The 12,523-nt window shown below is 50.6% G+C and overlaps 1 protein-coding gene across 2 annotated transcripts in view; it reads left to right on the forward strand.

The window, feature by feature from the left end:
• Positions 1-9,334, forward strand: part of ACBD6 (acyl-CoA binding domain containing 6) — an 81,247-nt gene extending 71,913 nt beyond the window's left edge. For both annotated transcript variants that reach the window (XM_053985479.1, XM_053985480.1), the window contains 2 exons: positions 4,699-4,729; positions 8,745-9,334. In XM_053985479.1, the coding sequence (XP_053841454.1) occupies positions 4,699-4,729; positions 8,745-8,899 (186 nt within the window). In that variant the 3' untranslated portion in view covers positions 8,900-9,334. The remainder of the gene's footprint in view (positions 1-4,698; positions 4,730-8,744) is intronic.
• The last annotated feature ends 3,189 nt before the right edge of the window (positions 9,335-12,523 follow it).

The following is a 12,523-nucleotide window of genomic DNA, read 5'->3' on the forward strand; positions in this document are numbered from 1 at the left end:
CTTCCCTCTGGCCCATCGTGCTGCCCAGGACCCAGTCCTGTTAAGCACTCTTATCACCTTATCGTTCTTATCTCCTGTGATCCCTGCCAGCATTCTGAGTCTGTCAATGGGAACGAGCAGTGCACCTTTAAAGGTGCCACAAATGAGCAGAAAGGAGATATGGGGGAAAAAATACCTTAAAATAAAGAGCACATGCGCTACCCCTCCAAAGTGCAGGGTTAGTGTAGAGGTTTCCTGCTGTGCTTTGCACACTCACGGTGTCTGTGCTTGGGGAGGTGGCTGAAAGTGTGGAGCAGCACTCGAGGAGGTGTCAGGTCCCCTACAGACCCTTGTGCTGGTGTGGAGGGTCCAGCCCCACCTTCACCCCCAGTATGGGTTCAAGCTGGACCAAAACTTACCCAGGTAACCAGAATGGATTTGTTTTTCCTCTTTCTCCACTGGTGCTGAACAAAACAGGTGAGATGGTGGAAGAGGTGGTGTCTCCCTCCAGCCCACCTTGCCACTGCACACAGCCTGGAGGGCGAATGAAGTAGCTCTGAGCTATCAGTGTTTATACAGCACTATTGCAAAATGCAGGCGAGCCCAGTGGGAAGAAATTATGTCCGACTCAGTTCAGAAGGCTGAATGATTTCTTTATTATAACTATGCTATAATACATTAATATACTATATAAAAGAAGATACTAAAACTACAAACCTACTTGTTCTAACTACCGTATCTAACTCACTACCAACTTGTGACCCTGTTCTGGAGAATCCAGACACAGGTGGATCGGATTGGCCATCAGGCTCAAACAATCCTCACCAGAATCCAATCAAGCACTCACCCCAGGTAAACAGTTCTCCAAACACATTCCACATGGGAAAAACAAGGAGCAGAAATAGAAATTGTTTTCTCTTTCTGTCTGTTCACCTCTATGAAAAATCCTGAGAGAGAAATGTGCTTGCCACACAGCACTGGTTTTAAAATTGTCCCGTGAAACCACAGTCAGACCCTGGCCAGCCAAAGTGTACTTGAAATGGAAAACTGTGTCTTACAGAATACACAGCATCTCAGCAGGTTTAGCCAGGTCATTTCCTTGTCTCTGCCCTTCAGTCCAGAACTTGTGTTCGGTTAAGCAGGGAACAGAAATTCCCAAGGATTGAACATGGGATGGCAACACCGATATAATCCTATCACTTATGAGACAGAATTCATGTGCAGCAGCCACAGCACCACTTAGCAGATAAGACAGTTGGTCCATCTGCACTCGGTCCATCTTCTCCCATTTCTCTTGCTTAAATTTCTCAGGAGCAGAACAAAATCCTGTTATCCAATAAGTTACCCACTGGTAGTTGGATTTTCATTGAGTGACATCTGTCACAGACCATGCACGTAGGAAACACCAGTGATTTTGTAGTGTCTTTGTTTTGATGGGTTTGGTAGACATTTGGGTTTTCATCTCCCAGAAAGGCCATGCAGCTCAGCTGTCACCCTGATGTGGCCAGATGTGCCAGGAAGCTGTAGAAGCCACCAGGGATGGCACATGGCAGTAGGAGGCAAGAGGAAATCTTGGAATCAGATCTGTTGTTGGTCAGTAACATGTCTGGGAGCAAGCACTCCTGCATTTGGGTGTGTCATGGTCTTTCCCTTCTGGTCACTTTCTGTCTGCCTGTGTGAGTTCTGCCATTTCCACAAGCTCCTCCTTTTTACAGATGGAGAATTGCTAAAAGGGCTCTGGGACAAGGGCCTACCAGTGCCTTGCAAGCCTTTACAGAAGGTGTATTGCTGCTTTGAGCCTGGCTTTTCCCCTCTTTTGTGTTGAAGTTCACCGAATCAGAGCAGGTTTCCTCCTTTTTAACCTGTGGCAGTGACATTTTCCCAGCTGATACAGAGTCATGAAGGGGCACTTCTCAGAGGCATCCTGGCTCAGTGTTAGCCTAGAGCTGCCTATCTCCTCTTCCCCACTCAACATCAGTTTCCTTCTCAGCACCTTCTCTTTGGTCCATCTGCTGAGAGGATCCATCTGATCTCTGCCGGCATCTCCTGGCTGCAGAAGATGCACTCCAGACACCCTGTTCCTGGCTGATGCCAGTGGGGTGAGGACAGAGGCTTGTACCTGCCCATTCCTTGTTTGGGATCATCCATCCTAGCACAGGCACATCTCAGGAGAAGGCCCTTAAGATGCTCAAGAGACCGCTGCTTTCTGTTGCACATCAGGAAATACCCCTTGCATCAAGGCCAGCTACAATTCATCTTCACTCATCTTCTGCACATGGTGTTTGATTGCAAAACAGACACTTCCAGTGCCTGGCAGGCAATATTTGTTTCACATAATTCCCACAAAGGGAGCTGTAATCCTGACTTTCACAGCCCATCTTTGATTAGTCTCCAGGTGTGACTATTTTGCTCTGAAGGCTCAGCGCTGCCATACCCAGAGCAGCCGGGTACATCCGGCTGCAATTAGCCACGGTGCTCCAAAAAGCCAAATCAAATAGGGATTGAGATCAGCAGCTTCCCAAGGGCTTTCAAGGCCTTTAGTGAGTGACCACACTAGAGCTTTTTCCATTTACCTGGATTAAAATTTGTCACAGTGGAAATAGAAGCAAACAGCACGGCATCTGAGAAGTGTAACAAATAGCATTTGGCCATTGGGCAGGCTCAAAGCAGGGGGAAAATCCACAGCATAAATAAAGTGTAAACCATGTTTGCATAACATTGGATTAATAGTTCTTTTTAAAAACCACACTGGGATTAAAGGGATGCATTTCCTATGCCGAGACCTGCACTCCCTCCTTAGCCCAGCAGATGCCAGGAAGCACATCTAAGAGAAATAAAAAACCTTGTTATCCCCAGCCAGCTGCTGAAACAGCAGTGCTTTCTGCAGGCCTTTGGAAGAGGAACAAATGTCTGTAGGATTTCTGGAGCAGTCCTATGTGTTTTAATAGGGAGTTCTGCAGCAAAGAGCTCCCATGGGAAGGGGTTTCTGCTGCATGGCTCCAGTCCCATTCACCTGTGAGTTTTGTTGGCTGCAGTCTTGGAGGTGGTGATGCAGAGGGGAGCTGGATTCCCATCCCCCAGCCCACACATTTGACATCCTGCCTTTCCAATAACTCATTTGAGCGTTCCCGCCTCTCCTTCCCCAGCCCTGCTCCATATTTTGCTGAAGTCAGTGCTGGCCTTGTCACTCCTCTGAGCAGCCATGTGCTTAAGGAGAGCTCAGGGGCACTGGCTCACACTGGTTACCTTAGTGTGGAATAATCAATGGATGCTGGCCGTGATTCCCTCCGTTCTTTGGTTTGTGGTACCATCTAAGGACACGCATTTGCATTATGCTGCCCACAGTCTGGGCAGAAATAGGCTTCTGAAATGAGGCATCTTCAAACACTGCTCTGAGTAACACGAATGGGACATAGTGGTACATGGAAGGAAAAATCACACCCTCCCTCCCACCCCTTTGCTTGGAAAAGACATGAAATGGGTATTTAGGCAGCAAATGCCTGTTACATCTGGCTTTTTATCCCTGTTGCTGCAGTGGTTGTCGTGTTGGTGCAGTGTCCCAGAGCAAAGCATGGCACCTCCCACCCCCAAACACAGGTCATTCCTAATTCCTCAACAGGCTTAATATCAAACAGAATAACAGACTGGGAAACCAGAAGCTATGAGTGGAATTTCTACCTGTTGTCCTGTTCTTTTCTCTTTCACCTGCTCCAGAATCTACAGCAAACTGTAGAATTTGCACCTTAATCCCAAAGATGATGGTAATTAAAAACATAAGTCTCCATAGACAGATGCAAATAAATTAAGGAGGCAGAGAACTGAATTAGAGGCTAATCCTGGTTGGGGTAATGAAAGCAAAGGGGCCAGTAATTCTTCCCTTCTGTTATTTCACCTGTTCTGGTGGCAGGATGAGGCTGTGTGAGGGTGAGGTGCCTGGGTTAGCAGTGCTGGATGTGAAGCATCAACTGTGATAGAGCTCAGGAGTCTGGGAAGGGGACGCCCTTCCCAAAGCATTGCAGCTGATGCAGTGGCTTAAGTGTTGGCTGGAACAGGGAGCTGTGTGCCAGCACCTACAAATCACACACTTTGCTTTGCCCTTGTGCTGCAGGTGTTTCACAAGGATGAGTTTGGCAACTTGCTTTCATCCCTAAGCACTCTGCCCTTTCCTGACTTGACAGAACTTAACCTGGGTATTGGGGTAGACCTAAATTCACAAGGCAGGGACCTAAGATTTATTCAGGTGGAAGGAACTGGGTTTTTCCCCTTGTGTGCTCCCATGTGCTGAAGAGCTCAGTGCACCAACCTGTGTGAGCATCCCAGTGCTTTACCCTTCTCTCAGGTAGTTGGCCAAAGCTGGGTTTGCACTGAAGCATCTTGTACTAAAGCATCAGGAGTAGTGAGAATCCCAGAGTGAGGCCATAGGACTGAAATCCTTCATTTTTATGGGCTGGAAGTGATAACAGTATGAACTGAATTATACTCATGTCATGACGTGATCCACGCACTCTTACGGATGGATAGATATTGATTATCCATCAATAGGGAGTGATGGTGGATGATGATTCAAATCCCAGCTGTAAGGTAGCTGGGTGTCCTGGCTGTTTGTCTGGTCAATTAAAACATTGCTGGGATTCTGCCTATTTATTTAAAACTGGGATGTATTTGTATTACTACAATGTTACCTATACCTCTAAAATCAAGTCTCTTTCTCTTTTTCAGGATGGGGAAGGCCAAACTGCACTCCATTATGGTAAGCTGCCTCTAAGCTTGGCTGTTCATTCTTAGCAGTGTGGATTTGTAGCTGGAGTAAATGCTCTGTACACATCAAACAAATTCCAGGAGAAAAATGAGCAAGGAAGCTGGATTTGATTTACCAGTGGCTACCTCCATTAGCAAATCCCAGCATAGGAGGGGTAGGAGCCTTGGGAGAAGATTGCTGCCCTCCCTTCGTTATCCTCTGCAAGTGTCACCTTAAAGCATTCCTTTTCCCTCAGTTAATGATGCAGATTTTCCCTGTACACCTCTGCAAGTGTCACCTTAAAGCATTCCTTTTCCCTCAGTTAATGATGCAGATTTTCCCTGTACACCTCTGTGTCTCCAGGATGTTGGTGTGCCACCTGCAGACCCAGGAGTGGCTCTGGTTAGGGGATGCCAAATCCCTTGGCCTTCCGGGAGGGTCTGTGCCAGTTTTAACAGGTTACACAGGTCAGGGGAAGGGGACAGGCAAGGTGGCCTCCTCCTTCATGTGTCCTGGTGAGAAACCTGTTTGATCACAGCTGAGAGAGCAGCAGCTTCTCTACTACCAAAATCAGCAGAGGCAAGTCACAGTTAGTGTCCCTCCTACAATTACAGGCTAGTTAGATATGTGATTTAATTGAAAGATTGTTCTATCTCCAAATGAGAAAAGCAGAGACTGAAGTGATGTGTGCAGTGCTGATGTGCAGGGAATAGGAAAAAAGTATCAATTTAATCTGGATCATAATCTTTTTCCCAAAATTAAGACATAGCCAATTATTATCTTGTGCTCTCTCTCGATGCCTGTCACTGTAATTAAGAGCATACTTGTCATTCTGAAGTGTTTGTGTCTTTCTCTCTCTTCTTGATCTCTCCACAAGGACATTAGCAGAATAGCAAAATTGCTTTGCAGACATCAGTCCAAGGCACAGAATTTGGATCTGGAGCTAAACTCTCAGATTCCAGGGCCCCTGAACCGAGACTGTAGTTACAATAATGTGTGATTTCTCCCTGTGGGATCTTTCCTGGAGGACACTCAATTTTTCAAATTCCTGTCACTGTGACTGGGATGGTGAATCTGTTGTTGAGCACAGCATTGTCCGCAGATGGACAGCACTTAAAATGCCACGTTGCCTCCTTCTCTTCCTAAGCCATTCCACAGGGCATTCTCTCTCCTGGGAAGATGCTTTCCCAGCTCCAGGACTGAGGGGTAAACAGTAGGTTGTGCAAAAGCATAGCACATGTGTTAAGTTATCCAAGAGCACTCACTTCAAGCAAGTCCAGTATGTGAAAGGAAAAGGTGGATGTATCACCTGAGTTGAAATTCCATGCAGATGGATCACTCTGTCTGGGGACTGAGACAGGTTGTTCAACCCAAGCAAACATAACTGCTATAATGAACATTATTTCAGAAATGGTTTCTCTGATCTACCCTTCCAGCTCAGGTGTTTCAATAACTACACTTTCCCAGGATTTTCTTCCCAAATGTTTGTGAAGTGTTGAAATTTTTTCTTCCTCTTGAGTGTTATCCCCTCTCTCCTCCCTGTATATCACCTTTGGGAAGCCTCTCTGGGTCACTGGCACACAGGCCTGTTGTTCCCATGGGTGCCCAACTGTTCCTGGTGGCTGTCACTGCCCCCAGGACATCCTCATTCCCTTTCTTGCTGATCTGACCATAAATCACCCCGAGCTTGGAAACAGCTTCTTAAATGGGTGACTGGGTTTGATTCAAGTGGCTGTTGGCCTGAAACTGGAGCTCACTGTCACCTCCTAGTCCCATTTCAGCCAGCACTTCACAACTGAGTCCTTAATTGCAGTGGGGAGGCAGGAGAGCTCCTATGGACACCACCTCTGAGCAGAGCAGTGCCTTCACAAGGCCCTGCCTTTTGCTGGAGGTCGTTCATGGAATTCAGGGAAGGGTTAAATCCCATCAGCAAGGCAGCCTCTGCTTTTAGGGTGCCTGCATCCCTTTTTATGAGCCGGCGTGGCCTGACAGCTGTCCTTGTGGTGACAGCTCTCCTGATTACAGCCAGTGTCAAACTGCATCCTGCTGGGGGTTATAAATCCTGGCTCCTTCCGATCGCCGCTGCCCCTGCCTTTAATCGGGGGTTAAGCGGAGGCCAGCGGCCCCGGGGACCCACAGCTGCAGCCCTGCTCTGGATCAGAACCCATGCCCATGGCCGTGTGCACGGTGTCCCTGCTGAGCAGCCCCTTCTCTTCGGCTCCTCTCCGTCCATCCAGCCATCCACCCACTCAGCGGGAATACTGAAATCATTGCTGCTGCCTCTCCCAGAGGAAATCAAGGCTTCTCCGAGCAGCGGTGGCCACGTGGCCGCGGAGTGGGCAGGCTCTGTATCCTCCTGGGCACTCCGGCTTCCCTGCAAAGCACCATCTGTTCGGCTCTGTCTGCGCCGTGGCAGGGCAGTGGGAGGGGACGCTGGAGGGAAAATAAATAATAAAAAAAAATTCATCATCTGAACCCTGAAGATTAATGGAGTCGGGAGGCGAACTGTGCTGAATGGAAATTCATCTTCACCCGTGCCAGTGTCAGGACTGCCGCTCTGGCCCTTGACAAATTGAGGGTCCCAGGGCGTGATAAATCCAGCAGCTGTGCTCGTCCCGAGGGATGTCCCCAGCCTGCTCAAGGACATGGCACCAGAGAAGAAAGCCACCTTTCCCTGTGGAGACCAGCTCTCCATCCCCAGAAGCTGCCACCGTACTTTCCTTGGCAACTCTGGAAGTCTATTTTCTGCAGAGGGATGTATCCCCCTTCAGCTCAGCCTCACCCACACCCCCACCTGCTTCCTCACTAACCTGTTTCCCCTTTTTGACCCCTTTTTTATCCTTTCAATATAAACTCCAATCACACATTGAATTTATTTTAATGAGACATTACTGCTTGTCCTTTTGGATCAGTAGAAGACTGCAGAGTAATGCAAAAGACACTCTAATTACTAAAGGAGTCAGTCGGTTGCTTTATAAAAACACCCAAAATATGATTAAAACCAATTGCTACCAATGCAAGAGGGAGCTGCCAGCTTCATGGCCTTGTAAGCAGGTTTTGGCTTCACTAGGGTCTGAGTTGCACAGGCTGAAGGGAAAATCCAGAGTCTGGGACTTGTGCCGATGTCAGCCAAGTCCAGCTCTTCAGTGTTAAAAGTTTTCCTGATTTTCCTGGTTCTTTTCTTTTACCATCCTTAGGTAAGACATCCTAGGACAGAGAAGAGCTCAGGTCAAACTTGACTCTATATTGGCAGAGAAAATGAGGGATGAAAAAAGTTGCTAGTAGAGGTGTGGGGAGTAAAATGTGTGCCATTAAGAGCTGTCCCAGGCTGTTGGCACAGTCGCCTGGAGCTGGTGCTCCCAGAAGTGGTGGCCAGCAGCTATAACCCATCTGAATTTTGTGCAAAGAGAAGGGATGGACAAAAGGCAGGAGCAAGGCAGTACTGAAGATGTGTCTGGGATGTGCTGCCTGCTCCCTGGGAGATGCAGGAGGCAGGTGATGGGCAAGGGCTTACAGATCCATTATAGATGGTGAATGCATTATAAATTCTGGGTACAAAAGCAGGCAGGGAATGCTTTCCCAGGTGGCACTCTGGGGGTCCCTGCAGTGCTGCAGTAGCACTCTGGGGCCCTTCCCAGGGTCAGTCTCCAGTCCTGGATGTGAATGAGCCTTAGCCAAGCTGTTCCCAGGCTCCCTCTGTGTCCCAGGTGATGCCCTGCAGATCCCTCAGCTCCCAGCACCTCTGGCTGGACTGCAGGCTCTGGGTGCTGCTTGCACCAGTGGCACCTCCTCAGGACTTCTGGCTTTGCATTGCTGTCGCTCTGTCCTTTCTCCTTCCTTCGCACGGTTAGATCCGATACATCGTGTCCCGAGCGCTGCCCCAGCCGTGCTCTGCGGTGCTGAGCCGGCGTCTCTGCCTCGGGCACACGCGGGGGAAGCCGCCAGCCACAGCCACCCCTCCAGAAACGCCCGTCACCGCCACCTCGGGCCAGCATCCCCACACTAACCCTTCCCTTTCTCCCCCCAGCTGCCACCTGCGAGTTCTTGGACATCGTGGAGCTGCTGCTGCAGTCGGGAGCCGACCCCGGGCTGCGGGACCAGGAGGGCTGCCTGCCCGAGGAGGTGACGGACTCCAAAGCCATCACTTCGGCTCTGCAGCAGCACGGCCCCGCCGAGCCCTGACCCCCGCGGGCACGGAGATGCTCTGCAATAGCACCCCTTCCCCCCATCCCCACTGCCCTCCCCAAACACCTCGGGGGTTCGAGGGGACCTTTTAAAGCACAGGGTCTGGCTGGGCTCTGCAGCACGAGGGCCAAGTGCATGCCCTGAGCAGGATGGCATCAGAGCTCGCCATGCTCTGAACGTTCATCAACGTTTGAGGGGGGAGGGAGAGGGGAGAGGGCCTGGAGGAGGCCCCAGGTGTTATTTTAATGTATCAAACACGAGTACTGTATGGGCTGTCTCACCAGAGCAGCGTGGGCTGACCTGTTGGCTCCTCCGTGGGGATGCAGGGCCAGGTGAGATGCTCATCTCTCCCGTTCAGGCTGAATTTTGGTTTGTTATTTTTTTTTCCCCTGGGTCCAAACAAATAATATAAATAAAAGCACAGTGCTGGGATCAAGCCTCAGGGTGTTTGTTTAGTTTTGGGGGTTTTTTTGCAGAGGGTGACTTGGAAGCCATAAGAATGGAGGCAGCTCAGTGCAGCCATAATCCTTGGGAGGTTCTGCTGGAGCTCTTGTCCTGGGGAGGGAGAGCTGCAAAGACAGCAGGGTCACACAGGTGTCTGTCTGTCCCTCTGGTTCTCACACAACACTTGTTGCTAATCAGCCTCTCCAAGCTGACAGGACTTTTACCACTTCGCTGAATTGAATGGCTTTAAACACCACCTCAGCAGCTCCAGGGCTTCCTGCTGTGTGTCCATCCCTGGAATAGCTCCTCCAGGGCTGAGGTCTGGTAAGAGCTGAACACAGATAAACCTGCACCCACCCTGTCACCCTTCTGGATCTGTCTCAGACACTTCATGATCTTCTCAGCTGGCCAAGTACCCAGAAAGGGGGGAAAACTGCCTCGTGGCCATACCTGAGTGCTGGAGTGATGTGGGATGATCATGGGGATTAGTGCTTTCTCATTAGCATCATCATTAGCATCCCAAGTGGGCCCAGGAGCTGCCAGGGGTGGGGTTGTGCTGTGGGATTGCTCCCAGCTGGGAGGAGGCTGCTGCACTGGGTGGGTATGTGGCAAGAGGAGCCCGTGGCTTCCCTGTGGGATATTGCCGTGAGTTTGCTTTTCCCAGGCAAGATTTACAGCCTAGGGGGAGCAGAGGAAATCTCCGTGGCTGTGACAGGAAGCTGCTTGCGCCATCAGGTTCTGCAGCACATCCAGCCTCAGGAAAATGAATGGGAACATTCCCTTGGCTAAGGAGTGGCTGGGCAGCAGGCTCACGTGGGTTTTGGCCCCTCATAGTGTCTGTGACTCCTGCCAGCGTTTGCTGACGCTAACAAAATCGCCGTGCTGGCTCCAGCAGCCACCACACCACATACAGCACAGGCCAGGCTCCGTGCTGGGGACAAAATGGCCTGGGCAGGTTATTTTCCAATAATTTAATATTAAGCAAGACGACCCCCCCAATGGCTTCTGCTCCCCTTGCCCCTGCCCAGGGCAGCTGCAGGCTGGCAGTGGCTGGGCTCATCACAGCCTGGTGCTTTTGCACCTGGATGCAGAAGAAGCAAAGATGCCAACCCCAATACTGGGGTCACACTGACTTTGTGAGAGAGACATGGTGGCACCAAGGTTGGGGACAAGCAAGGTCACCCCTATGCAGGGCAGTAATGCACAGCCAATGCCTGGCTTGATGGACACACTGGGTAATAAAAAATCACTGTTAAAGCTGGGATGAAAAGCAGCAGCCACGATGCCGGTGCTTTCAGAGAGCACATTTGGGGCCCGAGCGCTCAGCCCTGGAGATGTTTATAGCACTTTAGGTCTGTTTGTGAGGTTGGAGCCTTTCCAAAAAAAAAAGAAAGCGAGGGTGGGAGTGGGGGGGAGCAGAGAAAGACATATATTATTGTTTATAATCTGCTTTATTCAGCCAAACCTTTCCCCAGCAGCCTTGCAGATTGCTGTTAAATCCCTTGGTGCCTTTAACTACCAATACAGAAAGTGGTTAATGTGCATTCACCCTAAGCTTGGCATCTACTCCAGGAAATCACTTTAATTGAGAAGCATTAAATGTTAAAATGATTAAAATATAGAAAGCCAACACACTGGTGCTCATGGAGGGGCTTGGACCCCTCTGCCCCTCCTGCCTGGCATGGCCCTTCCATCTCACCTGTGCCCACCAAGCGCTGTGGTGGCACAGCCAGGCACCCACTGTCACTGCTGCGTGGTGGCAGGAAAGCTGTGCCACCTTGGGCAGCCATGGAGATTCCTACCCCAAACCTCTCTGTGCCAGCAAAAAGCCAGGGCACTTGTTCCATCACCCAGGGATGTCAGTGCCACCATCCAGACACGACCCTGGCAACCCTTACCCGAAACAGCCAACGGTGCCAGAGCAGGCAATGCCAGTGGTGAGCACTGCGCTCCCAAAGGAAGAAAATCCCAAAGACAGCAGCTGCTAAAAAGCATCCCGAGTTTATTTGCCATCGCTTTCCCTCACAGCGAGGGGGTGACTGTACACATCTCATGCCAACACACTAGAGGCAGGGTACAAAAGCAATGCCCTGGGCCCGAATCCGGGGGCAATTTGGAGGGGGGGGGTCATTTCTCCCCAAGACATGGTAATAAATAAGGTTTTATTCTTTAAATTTTTTTATTATTCTTCTTTTTGTTGGGTTTTATTTTTTTTTTCCTTTTTATTCCCCCAGGAAACAAGACTCTTACTTTCTGGAACTGTACAAAATTTACACAGCGAGGGGAGGAGGCATTTGGCCTTGTTGAAGGGGGATGGGGAGCAGCAGGCACAGCTTTGCCCCGTCCCCCTCCCCACCAGGGCCAGCAAGGCCGGGAGCTTGGCACGAAGCAGCACCCAAGACTGGGGAGTGGGGAGGCACCTGGATGCAGCTGGGGCAGCTCCTGGGCACCCAGCTGGGGGGGCAAGGAAGGATAAGGACAGACCAGTGATGTGCTTTCTCATGTGGCTTTTCTTTTTTTTTTTTTTTTTTTTTTTTTAATAATTCTTTATTTTCCCTCTGCTTCTGGAGCCTCCACACCTCTGGAAGGAGCTGACTAACTGGATCCAACCCCAGCCCTCCCTTGAAGGGCAGCCTGGGATCATCAGCATCACCCCAGAGACAGAGAGGGTGGCAGGGACCCCATGGCCAGGGCATCCCTGTGGGGCTGGGGCAGAGCTGGGCACCCTGGGCACAGAGTGTGGAGCTGGATCTTATCCATGGGGCTGAATGTCTGAGGGCAGGGGATGTGGCTGTGCTGGGGGAGATGGGCATGTGGGTTTTGAGCAAGGGCAAGTGCTGAGTGAGCCTGGCCAGGAGCAGACCCTATGGGGCTTGTGGGATGTGCCAAAGCTGCCGGGATCCTTCCTGGCTGCCTGCACTCACCTTTTGGTGCTATCAGACCCACAGCTGGAGGGAGGGTGACCCGTACCAGGAGCACCTCACACCCCAATTGCCTCCCCTTCCCACCACGCAGGTGCTTCCGCAGCTGACAAAGTTCCCCTATTTGGGAGGAATTTTTTTGCAATGCCCTCAGAGCAAACGTTTTGCCCACCTCTCTCACCCACGCCTCCAGTGGCTGCTCTGCAGGTGCCAGCCCCAGGCATCCCGGCTGGCCCTGCCATGGCACAGCTTGGCC

The sequence above is a fragment of the Vidua macroura genome, chromosome 9 (assembly GCF_024509145.1).
Source record: "Vidua macroura isolate BioBank_ID:100142 chromosome 9, ASM2450914v1, whole genome shotgun sequence".
Taxonomy (NCBI): Eukaryota; Metazoa; Chordata; class Aves; order Passeriformes; family Viduidae; genus Vidua; species Vidua macroura.